This window comes from Trichosurus vulpecula, chromosome 8, assembly GCF_011100635.1.
Source record: "Trichosurus vulpecula isolate mTriVul1 chromosome 8, mTriVul1.pri, whole genome shotgun sequence".
Taxonomy (NCBI): domain Eukaryota; kingdom Metazoa; phylum Chordata; class Mammalia; order Diprotodontia; family Phalangeridae; genus Trichosurus; species Trichosurus vulpecula.
In genome coordinates, this window is record NC_050580.1 from 23,369,266 (window position 1) to 23,393,872 (window position 24,607).

The window sequence follows — 24,607 nt, forward strand, 5'->3', positions numbered from 1 at the left end:
GGTCAGTTGGCCTCTGAGGTCCCTTCCAGTGCCAATAACAAAATAGCTAGTGTTTATACAGTGTTTTACGTATGTTACAGGGAGACAGATGGCATGATGAGGGGTGTACTGGACTTGGAGTCAGGAGGGCCTGAGTTTAAATGTTGCAGAATCCACTTACAAGCTGTGTGATCCTGGGCAAGTCACTTAACCTCTGTTTACCTTAGTTTTCTCACCTGTAAAATGGGGATAACAATAGTACCTACCTTAGAAGGTTGTTGTAAAGATTATACAAGATAACTGTAAAGCCCTTATACACAGTAAGAACTATATAAATGTTAACTTACTATTAGCATGCCAAGCGCTTTGCTAACCTTAAATGCTACATAAAGGTTAACTTATTAACATTACATCCTTAAATGCTACAGAAATGTTAACTTACTATTAACATGTGAGGTGCTTTGTAACCCTTATATAAAAGTTAACTTACTGTTAACATGTGAGGTGCTTTGTAAATCTTACATGTTATATAAATGTTGACTTACTGTTAACATGTGAGGTAATTTATAAACCTTAAATGTTATATAAATGTTAACTTACTATTAACACGTGAGGAGCTTTGTAAACCTTAAACATAAACGTTAACTTGTTATTAATGTGTGAGGTGTTTTGTAACCCTTATATAAATGTTAACTTACTATTAACATGTGAGGTGCTTTGTAAACCTTAAATGCTACATAAATGTTAACTTACTATTAACATGTGAGGTGCTTTGTAAACCTTAAACGCTACATAAATGTTAACTTACTATTAACATGTGAGGTGCTTTGTAACCCTTATATAAAAGTTAACTTACTGTTAACATGTGAGGTGCTTTGTAAATCTTACATGTTATATAAACGTTGACTTACTGTTAACATGTGAGGTAATTTATAAATCTTAAATGTTATATAAATGTTAACTTACTATTAACACGTGAGGTGCTTTGTAAACCTTAAACATAAACGTTAACTTGTTATTAATGTGTGAGGTGCTTTGTAACCCTTATATAAAAGTTAACTTACTATTAACATGTGAGGTGCTTTGTAAACCTTAAATGCTACATAAATGTTGACTTACTATTAACATGTGAGGTACTCTGTAAACCTTAAACATAAATGTTAACTTACAATCACCATGTGACGTGCCTTGTAAACTTACACGCTACATAAATTCTAGCTGTTCCATCTCCTTGTTTGTGATCCGGATCAGGGTTGTTAGCTTTTGGGGCGTCATGACCCTTGGAAGGCTGGTTAAGTCAATGGGCTCCTCAGAATAATGTTTGAAACTCATGACATGAAACAGAATCACAGAGGAAACTATATGGAAATAAACAGGGGAGTCTGTGGACCCCAGGTTACAAATCCCTGCCCTGGAGCCTATGATCCTTTGCGGAACATACGTGGCTCCGTAGTTAGAGCTCTGGATCCAAGTCCTACCTCCTCGGATACCAATTAGCTGGGTAACCCCAGTCACAATGGCTGCCTCAGTTTCCTCTTCTTTAAAATGGGGGTGATGGTAGCATAACTTCCGCAGTTGTTGTGAGAATCCAAAGAGTAAACGTTTGTGAAGCGTTTTACAAACCTTAAAGAGCTACGTAAATACCGTAGGTACGATCCTACTTGCCCCTTGACTCTAGAAGAGCTGGACCTACTCACGCAGCCTCAAACTGTCCCAATGCCGCCCTACCACGCAGTTTGTTTCCGACGAGAACCTACAGGACCAGGCTGGTGGGCGGGGCCGAGGCCAACCCGAGGACGCTTGCGCCGGGACAAAGTGGGCGCCCGCCTCCCTGTTTTCTGTGCGCCGCCTTTCCGCCGCTGTTTCGCGCCGCCGCCCCCCCAGGAAAGCGAGCGGCGGAGTGCCCGCGCTCTGATTGGCCGCTTTGAAAGTCTACGGGCACGCTGATTGGCGGAGCGGAGACACTTTAGCGCGCTGAGTTTGAAACTGGCCTCAGTCGGCGTCCCGGGAGCTGAGGTGGACGAGACCCTTCTGCTGTAGCTGCAGCCGGCGCCGCCGCCCCTTCGGCCTCGGCCTCCTCTGGTAAGCGTGGACCCAGGCGTGAGGAGGCCCGGGCCCGGCTGAGAGTGGGAAGCGCCTCCTGGGGAGGGCCCGGCCCGCGGGGTGCGACGGAGCCCCCGTCCCCCGGCCTCAGTTTCCCCTCCTGTAAATGGGTGGCGTGGCGGCTCCTCCCCCCTCGGGAAGGATCCCTGCTCCGTCCGGGCCGGAGGAAGGGCGGGGGCGGGTGAGGATCTCCAAGCGCCTTCCACTTGTGACCATTGCGAGCCTGCAGCCCTTTCCCCATGTGGCCGCGCGCCCCGCGGGGGGTGGGGGTGGGGCTGCCCCTGGGATTCCTTGGGCCTTCTCTGAAGCCCCTGCCCCGGGGGGACTCGCACCCGGGGCTTCCGGGCGTCCTTCCGCTGCCCTTTGTTCAACCAGTGCTCCTGGGGGCGGGACTTATCTGGGTCCCTCGGTGTTGGCACGTAGTAGGAGCTTCCCGAGGGTCAAAGGTCATCCCCAGCCTAGGACAATCCCGAGCCCGCGGGTGGCCCCTCGGAAGAGTCGGGGTGCGGGCGAACCCCCAAACTCCGGCTCCTGACCGGGAGCTCTGCGTGTGGCCCCGGGACGCGGGAGCTGTGACAGGTGGCGTTAGCCGGAGGTCCGTGGCGATGACAGGGCCCAGCGCCCCCTTCTCGGACCCTCGGAAGGCTTCCTGGGGGGTCTAGGGCCCCCTCTCACTTAGAAAAGAAAATCCGCTTTAAATTGTGTGGTTTTAATTTAAAATCTCGTCTTCCTCCTTACGTCCACCCCGCCCCGTGGAAACAGGAAAAACCAAAGCCCCGGTGACATTAATGAACGTGGCTCGTTTGCTTCTCCCCCCCCCCCCCACTTCTGCCCTCGCTGCCCTGTCCGGGGTGGGCAGCGCTCAATCCCCAGCCCTCCCTCCGCAGGCATGCCGGGATGCCCACGCCGGAGCCTGTTAGATGTGTTCATCCTTGAAGCAAGGTCCAAATTGTGGTTCTGCTCCCTTGAATCTGCCTTAGTCCCTGAACATTTTCCCAGGTTTCTCTGAAATTGTTTCTTCATTTCTTTCATTAGATTATAAGCCCCTTGAGGTCAGAGACTGTCTTTTCTTTTTTTCCCTTTTTTTTTAATCCCCAGCAGTTAGCATAGTGTGTGGCACATAGTAGGCTCTTAAAAAGTGTTTGATTCTTACAGCACAATAATATTCCTTGTGTCATGTAACATAACTTGCTTAGCCGTTCCTTAATTGATGCCCCAACCCCCACCTTGGTTTCCAGTTCTTCCAGCTAGAAATACTTTCATGTATCTTTTCATCTTAACCATTCTTGGGGTACATAGGACTAGTAGCAGTATTGGTTCAGAGTGTGCACGGTGTAGGAACTTGAGGTAGAGTTGCAAATCTACAAACAGTACACCATGTGCCTGTTTTCCTACAGCCCCTCCAGCATTCCTCATTTCCTCTTCTGTCCCCTTTGCCCATTACGTGGGTGTGTGATGAAACCGTGGTTGCTTTAACTTGCATTTCTCTAATCATTAGTGATTTGGAGCCTTTTCCTAACGTGGCTATTGATGTTTTGATTTCTTCCTCAGAAACATACTTGTTCATGTATCCTTTGGCTAGTTATCATTTTGGATTCCTTCCAACTCAAAACTATTAGCTTAGATTTGATCAGTAGCCTCCTAAGGTGGGTAATACAGATATGGTCATTCCCATTTTATAGGTGTGGAAGCTAAAGGTTTGTGATTTGGAGTGACTTAGTGCAGGCTAATATAGTTAGTGAGCTCAGAGATCTTTAGCCCAGGCCACTGGATTTTAGAGTTTAGGACTGAAAGGAATCTGGGTAGTGAGGCAGCTGAGGTGGGGTGACTTGATCCAAGGCCATACATATACATTTAGCAAGAGAATCAGTAGTCGAACTGCAATCTTAATGCTCTTAACAGCTCTGCACAGGGCACTGGGAAAAGGAGCCTTGGCATGCTCCAGAGGAGGATGTTGCGAAATGCAGGAAGGTAGGGGCTGCCCCTGAATAGGAAGTGTTCCTGACTGTAGTTTATTTGGTCTTTACAACTCTGATGCAAGTGCTAGGGGATGAAACCAAGCCTCAGTAACTTGTCCAGGTTTACACGACCAGAAAATGTCTGAGAGAACATTTGAACATTATCTCTTTAGGCTCACAGAATCTCCCAGATCTCTTTTCTGGCCCTGCAGTCCATCTCCTGAGAAAGGGTAAGCGGAAGAGGGAATGCTAATGCCTGAGAGAAGATAGCTCTAGGCTACCCAAACCATTTGAAAAGGGTATTCACCTAAAAACTTTCAAACTAGAAGGAAGACTAGTTAGCAGATTGTTCAACAATAAAATTGGTGGAAGAATTTTTAGCTGTTTTAAAAAATTGAACTAATTTAATCAATTTCTCCTTAACATCTCTTGGATTCTGGCTTTTCACCTCATCATTCTGCCTGAACCACTCTCTCCAAAGTTACCAGTGATCTGGCAGTTAAGCCAGATCCAGGGGCCTTTTCCCAATCCTCCTTCTCTTACTCAGTAAACTGTTCCCTATCACCTCCATGATCAAATGCAAAATCATCCATTTGGCCTTCAAAGCCCTTCATCACCTAGCTTCCTCCTACCTTTCCAGTCTTCTTACTCCACTTGGAGTCAAGGTACAGTTGGATTGTGGCTGATCAGACCAATATGAACTTGGGAGGCTCTACCACAGGCCTGACACAATATAATATAATCCCTGCCATATGCTCTTCAATCCAGTGACACTGGCTGTTCTTTGAACAAGACACTTCATCTTTTGGCTTAGTATTTTCTCTGGCTGTCCCCTATGCCACTTTATCTCTTTTTTCCTGGCTTTCCTGGTTTCCTTTTAAATTCTAATTAAAATCCCATCTTCCATGGGAATCCTTTCCTATCCCCCCTCTTAATTCTGGCTAGTGCTTTCCCTCTCTTAATTATTTCCTGTTAATCCTGCATATAGCTTCTATGTTTATTGACTGCCTGAATTGTACGTAGTTTGGGCGAGTATAGTGGGAAAGGTTTTGTGTAGCCCTTTACAAAGTGTCCAAGTGGAGATTGGTATCCAGCCATTCATGATACACGTCTGTCCTCAGAACTAGTTGTATAGCTGGAAGGGACCAAAGCAGCCAAGAACTTGGCTACCTGAGAGGCCCACTTCAGTCCTCTTTCGCACTGCATTTATCATGAAGTGACCTCTTAGTTTTTGTCCTCTATGATAATAGGAAGAATAAGCAAAAGTTTTCTCCATCAAAATAACTGAGGAGCATCATGCTATCAGTGGGTAGTTGACTTGGAAGCCAGGAAGGCCTAGGTTTGTGTCTGCCCCTTGCCTCAAACTGGCTGTAGTGATGATAGGCTGGTCATTCAATCTGTTAGTGCTCTAGGCCCAGAGGTGTCAAACATGCTGCCCATAGATTTAAATATAATTGGGAGATATTTAACGAAATAAATGAAAATACAATAAAAGGTAGGCTAGCCTTGGAGATATTGTGGGTTGGATTCCAGATCACTACAATAAAGTGAATTATCGCAATAAATTGTGTCACATGAATTTTTTGGTTTCCCAGGGCATATAAAAGTTATGTTTATGCTGTTGTCTATTAAAAGTGCAATTTTATGTCTAAAAACACCCAATGTATATACCTTAATTAAAAAATGCTGACCTTCATCTGAGCCTTCATCAAGTCATAATCTTTTTGCTGGTAGAGTCTCTTGCCTCATGGCTGCTGACTGATCAGGGTTGTGGTTATTGAAGGCTGGGCTGGCTGTGGCAATTTCTTCAAACAACAATGAAGTTTGCTGTCTCAATTAATTCTTCCTTTCACTCTAACCCTTAGAGGTCATTGTAGGATTATTAATTGGCCTAATTCCAATATTATTGTGTCTCAGGGAATAGGAAAGAAATGGGGGACTGTGGATGGAGCATTCGGTACACACAACGTTGGTTAAGTTCAGCTGTCTTATGTGGGTGATGTTTGCAGTGCCCCAGAACAATCACAATAGTAGTATCAAAGATCCCTAGCCACAGATCATTGTAAGTTCAAAATGTGACACAGACACCATGTGAGCACACGCCATTGGAAAAATGACACCGATGGACCTGCTTGACCCAGGACTGCACACCTTCAATTTGTAAGAAGTGGACCATCTGCAAAGGGCAGTAAATGAGGCATGCCTGTGGATTGGGTCAGTGGCCCCATTTCTATTAGAGTTTGTTGCCACTGCTTAGGTGAGCTGCTTTGGTAGTTCCTTGGAAGGCCCCTGTAACAGTGAAATTACTGGGCATCTTGATTTGTCATCTCTTCAGCAACAAATCATTGAATACAGTGCCATCTTGGAAGGAGGCATTTTGCTAGGTCCGGGGGATGCAGAGGCAGAATTGCTCCCCACCCTGAATGAGCTTATGTTCTGCTTGAGGAGGAAACAATATATACACAGATCAGTAAATACAAAGTATTCCCAGGGTGGAGGGAACACTAACAGGAATCCTGTTCGAGCTGATCAGTGAAGAAAGATCGGGGCTCTTAGGGCTGGAGGTGAATAGGGAGAAGAGTATTCCAGGCATAGAGATGAGAGATGGCATGGCCAATGTGGGGCATTTGAGGTTATGAAAATGGTAGTTTAAATTTTTCTTTCATGTGCCAATTTTGGACTCTCCGTCCCTGTGCCAGACCTCCCTTCTCCTGCCACGAGTATATAAAAAGACTAGACTTGCTGACCATTGTTGCAGTCTGTAGCTTTGTGTGTAATAAAATATTGATAGTTTTACTTTAAACAATTTGGACTACCAGTTAACCACTGAAGTTTTGGGTTTTTTTTAGTAAAAGTTTCAGCTACATTTTTAAACTTGATATATTGTTTGAAAACAATTTTCATTTTTGTTCATGCTTTATTATTTGTTTCTGAATATGTATATCTTCTCTTCCCCTACACAGAAAGCCATTCTTTGTAACAAAGATTAAAAGAGAAAAGTAGCAGTTAGTGAACTAACCCCATATATATATGGTTACAGGGGCTGGGTAAACTAGCCTTGAGGACCCCTCCCACTATCAAATTCTGGTACCAGTATATTAACCATGTTTGACAGCATATGGAATTTCCTCTCCATCTCTGTGCTGGAGGGGGGAAGGTGCATCTTTTTCACCTGTTCCGTGTGGCCCAGGCGGCTCATCATAACCATACAGCGTGTTTGGTCGCTTTTGTTTACGTAGTTGTCATTGGGTGCATTATTTTTCTGGTTCTGCTCCCTTTTTGTATTGTCATATTTTCTGTTGGTCCTTTGAATTCTTGTTTGTGTGCCGCCATAATTTAATTTTTGATCTTAATTTATATTTGACAGAAAAGTAGAATGTCAGAGCTTTATGTTAAAGATGAGAAAACTTAGGCCCAAATAATTTGTCCAAACTCATGGAGCTTTAGCAGCGATGCACTTAGCTCTTCTGACTCTTAGTGTTCTGAACGGTATGTTAGCCACGGGTGCTCCAGGAATTTCATTATAACTTTCTCCTTCAGTTATTGATTTAATGAGCTCTTAACCACTGTTCTAGGCTGTGGCAAAAAGATAACCATCCCCACCCCCAAAGAAACTTATGTTCTGATGGGGAAAATGCTCTCTCTTTCTCTCTCACTCACACACACACACACACATTCATGTGCATCTGTCCACATAGATACACACTTCTTGAATAATAAATTCAACTATTAATTGCATAATGTATGTAAAAGTCTTTTGAAAGCCTTAAATACTGCCTAAAATGCCAGGTGTTGTGATGATCATCATGACGTAAGCTAATAGCAAAAGAAAAATACAAAACAGGTCATTTTAGACTATAGTAACCTGTCGCAGCAGTGTGAGGCAGGCCTTAGAGCGATGAGTTTCCATTCAGACTGAGGGTTCAGATTCTACTTCTGAAGCTTCCTGGCTTTATAACCAAGTCACTCAACCTTTATGTGCTTTGGTGAATTCCTCTGGGCTCCCCGACAGGCCTTTTATGGTGGAGGAAGCCCTGAATGCCCAGTGCTCATCCTTGTCTTCTTGTTGGAGTGTTTGTCAGCTAACTTCTGAATCTTATTGTTTTAGTTCTTTGGGAAATGCTAAGTAATTCACCTTTAGTATTCATGAGTATTTATTATCTGAATAGCAAGCAAGAAGAGACAGCCTAAGCCCGACTGTTTGACCAAAGTTACTAATAGGGATAGAAATTGGTATTGGGACTTTGGTATGAGGAGTTCTCAGATGAGGAGATGACTCTCAGTGCACATCTCACTTTCTCTGTCATGTGAGTTCTTTCTAGCTCCCACTCAAAAGAGTTAAAAACCATTTTCTTGTAGAAGAGGAGCATGAGGATAACCCTTGTGAAAATAGATGAGTCTTACTGAGATAATTGAACCTCAGGGTCACATGGCTGATAAGTGTCAGGTAGGATTTGAACCCAGGTCTCATTCACTAATTTCTAGCCTGCTTCAAAAAACACGAGCAGTTCTTATAATGAAGACTCACTTTCATTTTTTTTTTCCATTCCAGAGTCTCCAGCATATTGAATAGCTATGGAAGACTACACAAAAATTGAGAAAATTGGGGAAGGTGAGTAATTTATGTAATTTTCAAGCTGATAAGATGAAAAAACAAAAAACTAGAACCTATTAAAATTAATCTTAATGTCCCCCCGCCAAATTCGTAGTGTGAAGAACTACATATTTTTCTTCTCACTTCTCAATATAAAGATCATTTTATCTGCACCCATATATAAATACGTCCTTATTATGTGAACTCCTTCAGTCAATAATCACCAAACATTTGTTAGACACTCATATGTGTGCTGTAGAATACACAAAGAAGCAGGCCTGTCCTGAAGGAGTTTATTCCATCTGTTTGGAGGAGGGCAACAATATATAACAAACATGCACAGTCATTATTAGAGCAGAAGATAGCAGCAGTTGGGTCTGATCAGGTTGGGCTACCTGTGGGAAGTAACCTTCAAAGCTCAGTTTTTGTGAGGTGGGAGTCCAGGCATTGGGAAAAGCCATGGGGATGAGCAGGGCAATGTTATACAGAGAAAAGAACAAGGCCAGCTTGACCAGGACTTAGGAGTCCTATGAAATAGACCTGGAAAAGGACAGCTGAGGCCCAGCACCAAACAGGAGGGGCAGAGGGGAGCCACTGGGGCATGTTGGGAAGGCAGGGGAGGGAATGACTTGGTCTGACTGGTGCATTATGAATATCAGTTTGACATATCTGTGAAGTTCAATCCATCACCTGGAGCTGGGAAACTGTTGAAGGGTCCTGGCAGTAGGGATGAGAGCCTGAACCTTGATGGGTTTGGGGGAGTGGGAGGAAAGGAACAGACACAATCGTTATTGTTTATTAGGTGCATATCCTGTTCCAGGCACTGTGTTAAGTACTACAGAGAAACAAAAATCAAACCAGTCCCTGCCCTCAAGGAACTCCGAAGAGGCAAATGTGCAGAACTGTTTACAAGCAAGATGTAGACAGGATAAATTGGGAGAAAATCTCATTGAGGGCAGGTACCAACATTAAGGAGGTTCAGAAAAAGCTTCTTGCAGAAGATGGGATTTTAGCCTGGGCCTGAAGGAAGTCAGGGAATCTGGAAGGGAAATGAGGGTGAGAGTTTCAGGTATGAGAGACAGCTAGTGAAAACACATCCTAATTCGAGAAGCTGCAAGGAGTCAGGTTAATTGAAGGGGGGTGTAAGTGGGGAGTGACTTGGTGAAGCCTCCAGTTGAAAGAGGATGGACTGGAGTGGACAGGGACACTGGCCAGCAGCCTCGTAGGATAATCTTGGTCGGAGGTGATAAGCGTCCAGGTGGTGGAGGGAGAAGGGCAGAGGAGAGAAGGGGGAGTATGAAAGATGTCAGTGAGTGAGAGTGAGCAGTTAACACCTAAGTAGTATATCCTTTTTTCTAGGCCTGATAGAAATTAAAAGGTCTAAATTCATTTTAGTATGTACAGGAAAAAAATGAGCACTCCCTGTCCTCAAAGGCTTCTGAAAGTTTTGGGGTGCTAGGGCACCAAGAATGTCAAGGCAGAGTTGTCCGGAATAAATTCACACTCAAGCCTCCGCTTCCCCCCCCAGGAAAAAAAAATAGCAGAGACCTTCTTAAACTGCTTTTCAGTATTTTAAGATCCTCATGAAAATTACCTTACTTTAAAACTGAAAGGAGGAACCCAAAAGTTTGTTTCATTCGAGGATTCTTGGGCCAAGTCCTGCTGCTCAGTTGCCCGGCAAATAAGCCCAAGGCAGTAATTGGAGGGTAATAGATATTGTTATTGAGATATCTCTGTTCTCATCTACATCTAATCAAATATTCGAGGTGTCTTTGGCCAACTGGAAAAGCCAAAGAAGAAGCTAAGGAACTTTTAAGGAAATCAAACTATCTCTATAGTGCTAGAGTCCAGGTGTGTTTGGTAGCTGTGGAAGGGAAAGTATAGGGAGTATGCCTGACATTGAGGGGGTTGTCAGAGGCATGGAGGAAGTCCTTGGGCCAGCCAGGGACAAAAATCCTTGGGCCAGGCACCCCTCTGTCTGTGTTCTGCCACAAGAGAACAGTTTCTCCCAGAACATGAGCCTACTGAGAAAGTGGGAGGCTTCCAGAGACTTAATTTCAGGGCTGGGCCCGAGCTCCCATCACATTCCCTCCCAGATAATGGGATCCGCCTCATTCAAGGTCTCTGGTCTCTCCAGCACTGAGGCGCCTTTCAACCCTGAGGTTCTGTGATGCCAATAAGTTAGACTTTACATTTCAGTGAGAAACACACTCCCAGAGTTTAAATCATCTTTGACTTTGGCTCTTTCACCAAGTCTTTGCATCTTCGTGACTCGTTCTATTTGTTTCTTTCTCCATTTCCAGTGCCTTCACCTTAGTCTAGGTTGTGATTGGCCTGTTAGTGGATTACGATAATCCATCATTGGAATCTTTTTCCTGACTTTCCCCTGCCCCTACCCCCTAACCGCTTGAAACCCTTGTGAATTTGGTTGCCAGATCAGAGTCTCTTTCACTGCATAACTCTACTTATGTTTCCTCTTTTCTACTAGATCACATCTCAGCCATCCTGAAGGCTATCTGGCCTGACTGGCCTTATTTGTACCTTTATTATTCTTTAACCCAGACTTTCTTTTCAGGCTGTTGTCTTTAGCCTCCTTCCATACACTGGGCTCTCTCCTTTCTCCTGTGTTCATGTTGTTTGTCTTGCTTCAAATTCCCTCTTCCGTCTCTACCTCTCTCATTTTTGAAGCCCAACTTAAGTCTTGATCTCTTCCAGGAAGTGCCTTCGCTGATGACTCAACTCAGACTCAAGGGTCTTTCTGTCCTTGTGATTTCATTTGTATTCCCAGTACTTAACACAGTGCCTGGCACATGGCAACTCCTCTGAGCTTGTTATCCTGTTCCCTTCTGTACTGTTCTTTAATTGTTCCTACCTGGAAGTTTATAATTCAATTATAGGTAAAATTTCAGTTACCCGTGATTAGCCATGTGGTACCCAGCTTTCTGGGTAGCTGAAGAGCAAGCTTGAGTCACAACATAGACTTGGCGCTACAAAGGATCTTTGAGAGCACCTGTAGGGAAGTACAATGACCCCCCTGAAGTCACTGGGATCTGAAGCCAGCTCTTGACATTTTAAGGGGTTTTATTTTGATGGAAGTCTCTTTAACTGATTTAAACATTGTCATCTTCCTAATAAGCACAGATTATCTATGTTAACAATATAACCTTTTCTTGGTTTCTAGTGCTCATTATGAAAATTGGTTGTTATAATGTGCTACAAAAGTAGGTGATAAAGATGTGTACGGTGAATGCCAATCCTCTCGTATAAAGGAATAGATTTATGTTCTATATTTGCTTTCTTGTTTTCTGCCTTCTGTCTTTTGAGTGGGGGAAATCAAATAGAGAATAAAAGCACAGTATCTAAACAAAGCTATTTGATAACACATCATTTACACATTCACCAGAATAAAGAGTTATATTGATGACATAGAATACTTTTTTTTTTTTGAGGCAGGGGTGGTATTTTTGTTTTCTTTTGTCTTTTTGGTCACAGTTTTTGTTTGTTTTGGTACAAGGCAAACATTGGACTTGACTTTTTGTGTTTTAGGTACCTATGGTGTTGTATATAAGGGTCGACATAAAACTACAGGTCAGGTGGTAGCAATGAAGAAAATCAGATTAGAGAGTGAGGAGGAGGGCGTTCCAAGTACTGCAATTCGAGAAATTTCTCTGTTGAAAGAACTTCGTCATCCTAACATTGTCAGGTATGGATAAAATTGTGGGTTGGAAGTACTTAAATTTTTAGCACCATTTTAAAGCTAATGTGTAGGCATTTCCTACTTCAGAATTTTCTGAAATGATTTTATTTCAATAAAGCTTATTCAGCATTTTATGAATAAGAGCTCTGTAGAAGTATTATTGGGCATAGCTCAAGAATGTCTGTGTCTGGACAACGAACTTTTTATTAGTAGAATAAGAGAAGTGATATACCCTGCCGGCGTGGCTGAGCTAGAGACCTGGTGAGATCCCAGGCCTGCTGACTCTTCACCATACCACTGGGGCTAGCCAGCTATCTCTTGATTCAGAAATGGTAACTGCCCAGGCCATTGTTAACCAGGGAAAACAGGTGCTATGGAAGCCTGTCCAGTGGCTAGTAGCTGCTTCCTGTTCTTTGCTCTCCCTCTCATCCCCATGTGACATCCACTTCAGGAGCCAAAATATCCCTTCCTCCCCTTCTCTTGCACAGAGAACGCCTTGGCATTTGGTCTTGGTGGTGTTGGATTCTTTCTTTTGGAAACCTGTAGGGTGCCAGAGTAGCACAGAAACATGGCCCTTTATGACTTGATTGATCATAAGTTGGAATTATCTGTAGTACACTTTTTAAAACAACCCTGGAACTTAGTGGTTTCTTCTATAAGCTACTCTTAAACACTAGTTCCGTGTTTGCTCCTTTTTATACGCTAGTTTCCATCTTATTCATAGGCATGTTTCACAGTAATATCTTCCTTTCCCTTTTGACAGCCTTGATGAAAATTTTTTGTGGAAGTGAGAGACTAGAAATATTTGTAACATGTGAATTCACAAAATTGCTTTTTATTTTTAGCCTTCAAGATGTACTCATGCAGGATGCTAGACTCTACCTCATTTTTGAATTTCTCTCTATGGACCTCAAGAAATACTTGGATTCTATCCCTCCTGGCCAGTATATGGATTCTTCACTTGTTAAAGTAAGGCTTTTCCTACCTTGATAGACACTGACTTTTGTTCAAAAAGATTAGGCCTGTTTTAGGTAGGACATTGACAAGCTGGAGCGTTTCCAGAAGAGGCCAATGATGGTGGACCCTCAGGACTGGTTAAAAAAGCTGGGGAACAAAAGGCTGTAGGGGGACAGAAGAGCCATTTTTAAGTATTTGAAGGTCTGCTGTGTGAAGGAGAAGGATTAGACCTGTTAGGCTTGGCCCCAGAGGGTAGAGCTGGGAGCTCAGGGGATGGGACAGGGCTTGGGCCTGATGGCAGGACAGATGTCCTTTCTGTTCTGAGCCATCCCAGAATGGAAGGGGCTGGTCAGGGAGGTGGATGGGTCTTTTTCACTAGAGGCTGGTGGACCATCCTTCCTTCGTGGTGCAGAGAGCATTCTGCAGTTGTCATTTGGATTGAGTTGGCTCCTAAGGTCCCTTCAGTTGTGATTCTATAATTGGAAGATGGGCTTAATTCAAGTATTTACTAGTTCATATTCCTTACTTATTTTATTCATTTCAAGCTATAACTTAAGATGAATATTTTCTAGTCCAAGATAATACTTGGAACTTACTTCCTTATGCCTTTGAAATTTGGGAAGTATGAATAATCATTTAAGCATATTTTGGGGCAGCTACTACATATCAGGCACCGTGCCAGACACTCAGAATAAAAATAGAAAAAAAGGAAAAAATTTTCTGTTCTCTGGGACCTCGAATTTCTATTGAGGGAGAGACTGGGGGTGTGGAAAGTATGTAGAGTAATCATTTGTCCGTCCAAACCCCAACCCCTTCCTAGGCACATTTATTTCTGCAAAGATTGGTAGATTCTAGATAGATTCTGTAGAAACCATCAGAAAGAAGAATGATACCCTTGGGCTGTTTCCCCTGGGTGCCATGAAATAAACACCACTGTGTCTTGATGGGATGTTATAAAGTGACGATTTAGGTCCTCGCAGGACACTTTAGATTCCTAATGAGAAGCTGTGTCCTATATAGTTTGATATTGGAATTTTGGCCTTTATGGGTCTTCATGTTTTTCTGTGCTGAAAGAATCAGTTATTAGCATGAAATGCCTGTTAGTTGTCTGTTAGTATGTATTTTTAGCATACTCTTAATTTATATGTGACGACTTATTTACAATGAGAATTTATTGTGTTGTAAATGCCTTTTAATTTTCACAGTTGTGGTGCTTTGGCTGGCTGCATGAACAGCACTCCTTTTAAAATTCCCCAAACATGTTTATGATGAACTTTGGGTATTGATTAGTCTTTAGCAAGAAGGGTTTTGCCCCTATTAAGCTTACCTGAAATTGAGCCTTTGATTAGCCTAGTACTTCAGAGTACTGCTGTCACTTGTCTAATGGTGATTTTTATAACGTCAACACAAAACTATTTTCTCCCAAAAGGTTCTATTCGGAAAAAAAAATGAAGTGATGAAAATATAGAACGGGCCTGTATTTGCAATGGGGGTGAATATCATAACTTTCAAAAGACAGAGGTCACACTGATTTAGCTCTAGAAACAGGTTTTATAATAAAGGACACAGTACCAAAAACATGGCTATGATAGGGCTCCAGGGGGCTAACTAGTGATTTATGATTATTATCACATGATTCCTTTGAGCTGATTTAAGTTTTAGGAGGATTCAGTCCTGTAGCTCTGTATTAGGAGCAAAAAGACTAAAGTGTGTTTGAGTTTCTAATTGATTTTCCTTTTTTCTTCAGAGTTATCTGTACCAAATCTTACAAGGCATTGTCTTTTGTCACTCAAGAAGAGTTCTTCACAGAGATTTGAAACCTCAAAATCTGTTAATAGATGATAAAGGTGTAATCAAGCTAGCAGACTTTGGACTTGCACGGGCCTTTGGAATACCTATAAGGGTCTATACACACGAGGTAAGAGTAAATGAATTTTTTTAATTGGAATTGATACTTCCTATTATCCTATAAATTAGCTTTATATTTGCTTTTTAAAAAATGATTTACTTATAGTGAAAAAGAAGGATTCTATCCTAAAACTGTCTTCTTTTTCCTTGTTTAGTGCAATGTTTAATGAATAGGAGTCAAGAGACAAGGTTCTCTCCAGAGTTCTGCTTATTAACCTGGTCACCTTGATCAATAGTCAGAAAACATTTATTAAGCATCTTTTGTGTGCCAGGTACTATAATAAGGGATGGGGATCCAAATAAGCAAAAAAAAAAGACAGTCCCTACCCTCAAAGAGGGAAGATAAGACACAAAAGGAGGCTGGGGTGGGGGAAGATGGAGTGTGGACCCCCCCCACCCCCCACCCTCCGAAGGGAGGACAAGCAAGGCAGTGGGACAATGAGGTTTCGCTGGAGGGTTCTGAGCCCTCTGTGAAGAAAGGCTTTGAGAGGAGTGGCTGATGTTCTTGGAGCAGAGCAGCTGCTGGGCATTGAGGGGATCCTACAAGTCACCCAATTGCCTGAGGCCCTTGTTCTTATCATAGGGGGCTCAGGGGATCAGTAGAAAGATGGGAGCTGGAAAGTAAAACCCAATAGGGTCCCTTTCCTTCTGATTGTATGAAGCCTTCTGAGGGCTTCTGTGAGGCCCTAATTAAATGTTAGCATTTCTGAAGCACAGTACTGTGATAAAGCAAACACATTCCCTGCCCTCAAGGAGCTCACGTCCTAATGAGGGAGATGGTGTAAATGAGATAGATGGGGGTAGATGACAGGTAATCATGGGGAAGCCGCCAGCAGCTGAGGGGACAAAGGCCTCCTGCACAGGATGAGTGAGGTGCTCAGAGTCTTGGGTACTCTAGGCATGGGAGAGAGCCAGGGGTGGGAGTGTGGGGGGCAGCTGGCAGAGCTCAGAGTATACAGGGGGAGTGTGATGGAAGAAGCCTGGAAAGGTGGGTAAGAGCCAGGTTGTGAAGAGCTTCAGAGGCCAGGCTGAGGTCTTGATGTGTGGGCCCCTTGGAGCTTACCAGGCATGTATTTGGGCAGCTGTGTGGAGGATGGATGGGAGGCATCAAGCTGGACTCCAGCTTCTCCACTGAGATAGTGATGTGTGAGGTGTGGAAGGAAGTGAGGGGTCTAGTGTTGGACAGCAGGACAGAGGGAGCTCCCATGGGGTTACTGTCCACCCAGCCACACCTCCCTTCAAGTCACTGAACCCCCAAGGTTCAGTTTCTTGTTCTGTAAGATGATAGGCTTGGCCTGATGACCTCTGGAAGTCCCTTCCAGCTCCAGATGGATGGTATGATTATTTTTTAAAGTAATAGTCATCCTTTTACCCCAAATTGTCACATGCCCTTTATGTGCTATGGATGACTTTGCTGCAGAATGCGCATTAGCTAAATCCCCATCCTTGAGTACCTAGACCTGGTAGGGCAGAACAATCTGAGCTAGGAGGCCTTGAAGAGTGGTCTGAGCAGGAGAGCGTGAGGGTACAGAGAGAGGATGGGAGGGCTGTGCCTTGAAGAGAAGGTGGGATGGACAGGTGCATCAGAACATCCTAGACAGATGGGAAAGCACCCATCCAGATTGGGATGTGCCTCGGTTGGGAAGCAGCTCCCGTGACCATTCTGGAAAGCTGTGTGGCTTCTGTGGAGGTGTTATTCCTCTAGTCCCCCGGTGACAAGTGAGATGCTTTAATGAGGGATTTCTAGTTCTGGATCATTCATTCGATTGCCTACATTTCTGTTCTGTGGTGTAAACAGGGACTGCCTTGTTATGTATAGTCTGCATTGTAGAGGTAACCTTGAGCATTCCTGTGTCATAGTCTGTATTCCTTTTTAATTTCTACACACAAAAGATAAGTACTGGTATAATCTGTATCTGTGTCTCTGACCTAAAGACATTTTTTTTGATGTCTCCATTTATATTGTAATTGTCAATATACATACTATCCTTTAGGAGGAATTCTTATATAAAGCAGGAATCGAGGACCAAATCCTGCCTGCTGCCTGTTTTTGTGTGGCCTTGAACTAAACAATGGTTTTTACATTTTTAAATGCAGTAAGGTTTTATTTAAAAATGTGAAAGCCATGGTTAGCTCCTTGGTCCTACAAAAACAGGTGGGCTGGATTGGTCTGAAAGTGCTGGACCTCTCTGATAAAGTATAGTTTGTTCATAACTCCTTAAAAAGAGGACATTATTTCTAGCTTTGCATTTTGCTTTTCCTTTTGAGAGCACTCCAAAGGAAACCTCAATCCACAGGTTTTGACAGATGTCCTATTCCCTAAAACTTTACATTTGGTTCAGTTGTATAAGCCATTTTAAATTCATGTGTTTTAGGTGGTAACACTGTGGTACCGGTCTCCAGAGGTGTTGCTGGGGTCTGCCAGATATTCCACTCCCGTAGACATTTGGAGTATAGGCACGATATTTGCTGAATTAGCAACCAAGAAGCCGCTTTTCCACGGGGATTCCGAAATTGACCAGCTGTTCCGAATCTTCAGGTATCATCACGTGCGCTTCCATTGTGTTCCCACAATACGGAAAACTGAGATGCATGTACACATTTCCCTCCCAGAGTCAGGAGACCGTATCTCAGGAAACTTTTCTTGCAGGGCTTTGGGGACTCCTAATAACGAAGTGTGGCCGGAAGTTGAGTCTCTGCAGGATTATAAGAATACGTTCCCCAAGTGGAAACCAGGAAGTTTGACGTCACATGTCAAGAACCTCGATGAAAACGGCATAGATCTGCTCTCTGTGAGTAGTCTGCCCTGAAAGCTCTGATGGGCTTCACTGTAAACCCAGTTGTTGAAAATGCGGAAGCTTTTGCTTTCTTTGGGTGGTTTTTGTTGTTTTTTTATTATATATGACATGCGTTTTAGATGAGTATAGTATATTATACATGTAATATACATACGTGTGTGTGTGTGTGTGTGTGTGTGTGTGTGTGTGTGTAGGGATCAAGCTGATTTATTGAAATAGTTAATTTAGGGCTTTCTTTACCCATGTTTTGAAGGGGAGAGAGGCTGGGTTTTTTGTTTTTGTTTTTTGGTGCAAGAAATCTCAACCATTTTTACCAGAGACCAACTACAGTAGAAAGGATGTTGTTTTTTTGACTTGAATCTAGGAGGGTTTATTATACTTTAAGTTCTTGGAAGAATTAAATAGGAAAAGTAAGGTAAGCATTGGAGCACGGGAATGCTGGGCAGTGAGAAAAGAAAGATGTATATTGCTCTGGGCTAGAAGGAGGCAAATAAGTGGAACCTTCAGGTAATTAATCTAGCCAGGAGGCCAGAAGATCTGGGAGGGTTCAGTACAGTAACAGCTTAACTTGCAGTAAAGACATTCTGTTCCTTCTGACCTCACATTTTCCTTTTCCTTTTTGGCATTTGTGCTGTATTTTCCTTTAACTCATCCTCAAGTTTTTATTTTAAAAGTTTAAATTTATTCACTGTTTAAAATGTAAATGATAAATGTTAGAGTTTATTCAGTCTCTCTGCCTCCATAATTGGTTACATTCTGGGCTATTTATTTCAAGACACTTTACATTGCTTCTACTTATCTTTTTATTTTGAAATACTGAAATTTATGCTTGCTCTTAAGATCTGGAAGGAGAAAAGAGACTATTAGTAAGCCATACTTTTAAAAGTTGATATTTCTGTTTTGGGTTTATCCTCTTCCTTTCTCCCTGTTGGGGTTAGTGCTTATTTCTTTAAGGTGTCTATTCTAGTCCTTTGTGTTATTCTGTACCCATTCAGCTTCTGCTCTTGCTGTTGTCCTGAGTTCTGACTTCGGCACTGTATTGCTTGGGACCTTTCCCTCAAATTCACTAGAACAGCTTAACAGGTATCTGTTATAAACTCTTCTCTCCATTCTTGCCGCTCCTTATCTTTACAGCATTTTGTCCCAATACGTCTCTCCTCTGGCCCATGCAGCAAACCATTCTTATTTTAAAAATGAAATGACATGTATTTATTCATGCATGTGGAAGCTGTTCCTTCCACTGGGCCCCTGTTCCCACCCCAGCAACAGAAGGAAAAATAAATCTCAGTAAAAACGCTCAGATTCCCATCTTGTCCCTGCACTGAGTTCATCACCCTGGCGGAAGGTGAGGGCCTGGTTTATCTTCAGTTTTCTGGGCCCAGGACTGACATTCGCATTGATCCGTGTTATCGTGTTATTTTCACATTTTTTCTCTGTATCGTTGTTTACGTTGTTTTGGAGCCGCTCCTGAAAACCCCCAACAGCCAATACTGAAGGGTGAACGTTCCTGTAGTTCTCTAGCTCCTCGAACGAGGAAGGAAGCTATTTTTCCCCCATTTTCTTCAGCTCCTTCACTGTACTGGTTTCGCATTAGGTTTAGGTTTTCTTGTCTTTCTATTGCATTGCTTATGCCGCCGGCGGCTGTGGCATTGTGGCTGGAGATGGCCAAAGATGGCTGAATGCCACATGGTCCGGGCGGAGTAAAGAACAGCTCCACTTATTAATCTGAGGGACAGGGCTTACATACCCTTTTAGGCAAGCAGAATCAAAAAATCCTGGGGGGAAGCAGTTGCATAATGCATGACTTCTCCTGCCTTTGTTCCCCTTTTGCCCTAAACAATATTGTGTTAATAGCCCACAGGTGGTATTTAGCACCTATGTGCTCTGGGGGTTTTGGAGGGAGCACGTGTGTACCCTGTGTACCGAGGAGGCTTGAAGAGCCTTCATCTTGAGTAGCACATGTATGCCGAGGGAGGGATGGCGAGCCCACGTGCCAAGTTATCTGCCCAAGGACAACAACAGGCCTCTGGCCTGTATCTTATCCCAGAATGGACTTTCTCAGAGCTGGCCCTCTACATGCTTATACCAGTTTTCCTCCGTTCATACAGAATTCCCGAGGCTCAGTGTTTTTCAGTCATTGTTTCTTGTGGGGCAGCAGCAGCGGCACTGTTGTATGTGAGTGTAAGTGTGTGCGTGTGCTAGTTTGTTTAGCTAGTCCTGGTCAATGGTCATCTGTTTTATTTCCAGTTCTTTGATTTGACAGCTGTGGCTATAAATATTTTGGTGTCTCTGCTTCTTTCTATCTTGGCTCACTTGTGTAAGACCAGACATGGTTTCTGTCTCCGGGTCGCAGGCTATGGATTCCTGAGGTTTTAAAGTGATGTTCATCAGAAAGGAAGTGGCTACTCTTGCCTTTGGTTGGAAGGAAATTCCAAGTGAACCTCATTTCTTTGATTCTGTAAAGCCTTGTCTACACCCCGCTCCCCCCCCACACACCCGCTTGTATGCATGTTTTTATTTTTTTAAATCTTGGGCCTCTTAGGGTGTGGTTAGAACTTTGCTTATTTTCCATCTTCAGTACCTGGTCAGATCTAGTTTCTATTTTGTGCATACATGTAATGACTTGGGAATATAAGGTTCAGTCGAGCTCATCTATTCTAACCAACATTATTCTTTAATAATTTGTGATGTATCTATGTACATTTGTGAGGGTTAGTTCATAGGATCATAAATCTAGCGCCTAAAGACACATCAGAGGCCATAACATCTAAGCCTCCTCTCATAGGTGAGATAGCAGAGGCCCAAGCTCCCAGGGTAGCAAGCACCAGAGATGGGCTGTGAGCCCAGGAACGACACTAGAGAGAAGCGTCAAGGGTTCGGGGCCAGCCACCTCTTCTCTTGGTGATCTTGTCTGCTAGTGACCAGGATTCCATTATCATCAGAGAGCATCAGAGAGAGGGTTTGAGCCCGGTCCTTTTGCTCTTTTTCTGCTCTACGTACCCAGGTGCCCCTTTGTTAGTAAACTGATGTGAGCAGTAGACAGCTCATTGGGGTTGTCTGCTCCTCTGTAACGAGCCTCTCCCCACCGGAAACTCCCTCAGGTCTCATGTTTTGTTTTGGTCCTTTGGACTTTGTATGCTCCAAGACCTAATGTCTTGCATATGGTTGAAGTGGAGTCATTTCTGATCTCAAGGACCAGAATTAATTACTGTAATCACTAGGTCTAGCTGCTTTTAAGTGTTTCAAGGTTTTCTTGAATTTTTTTTTAAACACCGTGGTCATTTTGTTGGGATATACACCCTACCCCCTGAGCCTTCCTTGTCACAAATTAAAACAGTGACTCAAAGCCAGCTACTGCTGCGACCTCGGTGGAACCTATCTGTCATCTTCTGTGTGTGCCCCGCCCCTTCTCCAAACACAGATACCCCTCTCCATAGAAAGGAAGACAGTGGTTTTTGGTAGTCTGGTTGTATTCGTTTACATTATTATAGTCATTGTAGATGTTGTTCTTTTGGTCCTGCTTCTTTCAAGCTGTAGCATTTAATAAAAATAATTGTATTTTCTCAGTCATTTCTTAATGGTGTGATAATGTTCCATTACCTTAATATGCATCAGTTGGTTTAGCAACTCCCCAACTGAAGGGCCCCCTGCTTTGTGGAAGCATCTGCTTTAAATGCCTACAAGGGCAGCGCCGGGGCCAAGAAACATTGCGGAGGAGAAACCCAGATCGATGTTCATTCCTCTCTTAGCAGTGGTTTGATTTGCTGGGCCTTGTGTTTATCTATTCCTCTCCAAATCTTGTACAATGTTATGGTTTCAAGGATATTTAGGATTCCCTTGTCAGTCTAATGTCACTTTCTGGTCAATCCAGCACTACTTCAATTTGAGCTAAAAAGGTTACTTAGCTCTTTCAAGTGTGTACATCAATTTTTGCCTAATATTAAGTCAGCTCACTAGAATATGCACACACTGGTTCACTGCCCTCCTCCCACTCTGATGCCTTTTGTTTAAGGTATGCTGGAAGCAGGATTGAAACAAGTACAGTTAAGTGCCATGACTCCTGCAAAAACATCTTAAATTGCTCTTGCAGATGACTTTCTCTTAGCCAGAAAAGATAATCGTTTTTATTTTTCCTGGCCTACCTTTATATTCCTACTTGTAAACTATGAGCCTGAAGTGCGTTTGTGTTTGAACATGGAATTAACAGTGGCAGAGAAGGAGGTATTGGCACTTAGGGTTTTTTAGCACTAATGATTTTGGGGGGCAAGGGGGGAGTGTATTTTAATTCTATTAGTTAAGGCCAGCAAGAATGGCTTTTAAAATTTCCTGAAGTGAGTGAAACATTTGTGCTGTGTGTTGACTAGTTTAAAAGGTTTATGCTTGAATCTTACAAAAGCTTTTTGACATTAACTTTTTGCTTAGATAATCTGTTTAATTTTATTGGTACAATTTCCTGAATAAGTTTCCATTTCTTTCTTTTTCAGAAAATGTTGGTCTATGATCCTGCCAAACGAATTTCTGGCAAAATGGCATTGAACCATCCCTATTTTAATGACCTGGACAGTCAGATTAAGAAGCTCTAGTGGTCCAGCTGAGTGATTCCCGGGGTTTTGTAGCAAGAATGGATATTCCTCTTGTAATGTTAAACTCTGTCAACATTTGTCTTTATATGTGTGTTTCCTATCTTTGTTGTAAAAATGAAGCTGTCCTCTGTTTTTCTAGGTGTTGCATAAAACTGTAAATATCATTATAATGAGTAATGCTCTGTGTAGATCTCATCAGTATAGCTGTTTTGTTTTCTATAAATAAAACTGTAAATCCAGCATTGATGTGCAGGGCGTGGGGGAAGTTGGAGCTAATTTTAAAACAATACTCTCCTAGAGTTTTTGCACATTTGAGATGTTATTTAGGAGCATAAATCAGACTCAAATTTTATTATGTTATAAAATATCTTAAGACCCTTTCCTGGGTATTTGTATGTTTAAATTGAATCCGATTGCCTACAACAATGTGAAATTTAAATTTGTCTTAGCATCAAACCCAACCACAGCGAAGGGGAAATAAAGGGTGTAGCACTTCAAATACTTTACCCAATTAAAAGCCTAAAATCACTAATTAAGTTTAGATTATTCATGTGGTAGGATATAATGTGCACGCATAGGTATCTTTGCAATGGCTTTCTACTTTATAACTCAGAATAGGAGAAATGATATGGATTTGACAGCATACCTCAGTGCCTTACAAACTAAGCACAAGGGCATGGCAGGGGCTCCCCATGTCGGGAGAGCAAATAGCATATCCACCAATTATGCTGTTGACAGTTTTAGATGAAATGTTTGCATGGATTCCTAGGCTTCGAGTAGAGTATCAACCATGGGAAGGAGTTGGCTGAGCATGTATATATATATATAGTTTACCAGGGTCAAATGCAAACCCTCACAGAACATAATCACTACTTCACTTATCAGTTCTTTTTAATGAAACACACCGTCTTAACTAAAACAACCATTTTTGAAAATAAAATGTATATGTAAATAGAATAATGCCAGATAATGATAATTGGTAACTTTATGATAATTGATAATGCTACTCAAAGTGGTTTCCTAATAGATTTGGTTATTGCTGCGAATGAGCCCTTACTTTCTGAAAGAGTGTGGATAGGTTTTGGCGGGGAGGGCACTTTGAGGCTTTATAAGGAGTTGTATGATACTGTATTTATATTAGACCTTAAGGCTGTTTTCCCAATCACTAGACTTTTCCCTCTGCCCTGTCTTCTTTGGCATACCACCACTTTGTCATGATCAAAAGCATAAGTCTACATTGGCAGCCTTTCCCCCCGTGTAAATAGCCTCCATTGCCTGGGTTCTCGGGGCTGCTTCTGAGCACTTGTTTTCTGCCATGTATACAGTTATCCTAAAAGGGGGCTGTGAGTGTTACATGGCTGCTTTTGGCCCTTCACCTTCAGAAGTCAAGGTAAATTGGCCATTTGCTTTTGGGTCCTGGGACATGGACATTTCATCATAGGCTGCTCTGCGAGCCTTCACGGATTCATTCCTTGCTAATGATTTGGCGGTGGAGCTATTCTGAAACTCATTTGTCTCATATATAGGTAGCAAGACCATGAGCATTTGGGAAGAGGGAAGAAGACCAGACAACTTTTCCATTCTTTAGAAAATGGCCTTTTGGAACATCTTGACTTAATTATCTATTTGCATAGTTCAGCATAAATTAGAAAAGCAATAATTAAGTTCTGAGTTAAGAAGGTTAATATTATAGTGCTAGTTAGAAATTTTTTAGTCAATATGAATGATTCTAATGAGCTTTTGGGGTTTTTTGGAACAAGTTGATTTCATATACATTGGCTCTGCCGTAACTGTGGTGCAAGAGGCATCAGGGGATCTCTGTTGGGTTCCTCGTTTGATCAGGTGGAAGGCATTACTGAGAGCCACTGTTTTCAGGTTAATACATGAAGTTTTAGCCACTACTGGGTGAATATAGAAGAATTAGAGTCACCCTCTACTTTTACTGCATTTGTTTTAAAAATGAAGAAAATAGAGGCATAGCATATGTTCTGCTGGAAAGTATTACTAACTGGCACTTTACATGACCTTTC

General features: G+C 42.7%; 1 protein-coding gene across 1 annotated transcript; it reads left to right on the forward strand.

The window, feature by feature from the left end:
• Positions 1-1,979: 1,979 nt before the first annotated feature.
• Positions 1,980-22,916, forward strand: CDK1 (cyclin dependent kinase 1). Its single transcript, XM_036735628.1, has 8 exons — positions 1,980-2,061; positions 8,593-8,652; positions 12,181-12,337; positions 13,177-13,300; positions 15,036-15,206; positions 17,572-17,735; positions 17,847-17,988; positions 22,479-22,916. Exons 2-8 carry the CDS (start codon positions 8,616-8,618, stop codon positions 22,575-22,577), a joined length of 894 nt encoding a protein of 297 aa, XP_036591523.1. The 5' UTR covers positions 1,980-2,061; positions 8,593-8,615; the 3' UTR covers positions 22,578-22,916.
• Positions 22,917-24,607: the final 1,691 nt, after the last annotated feature.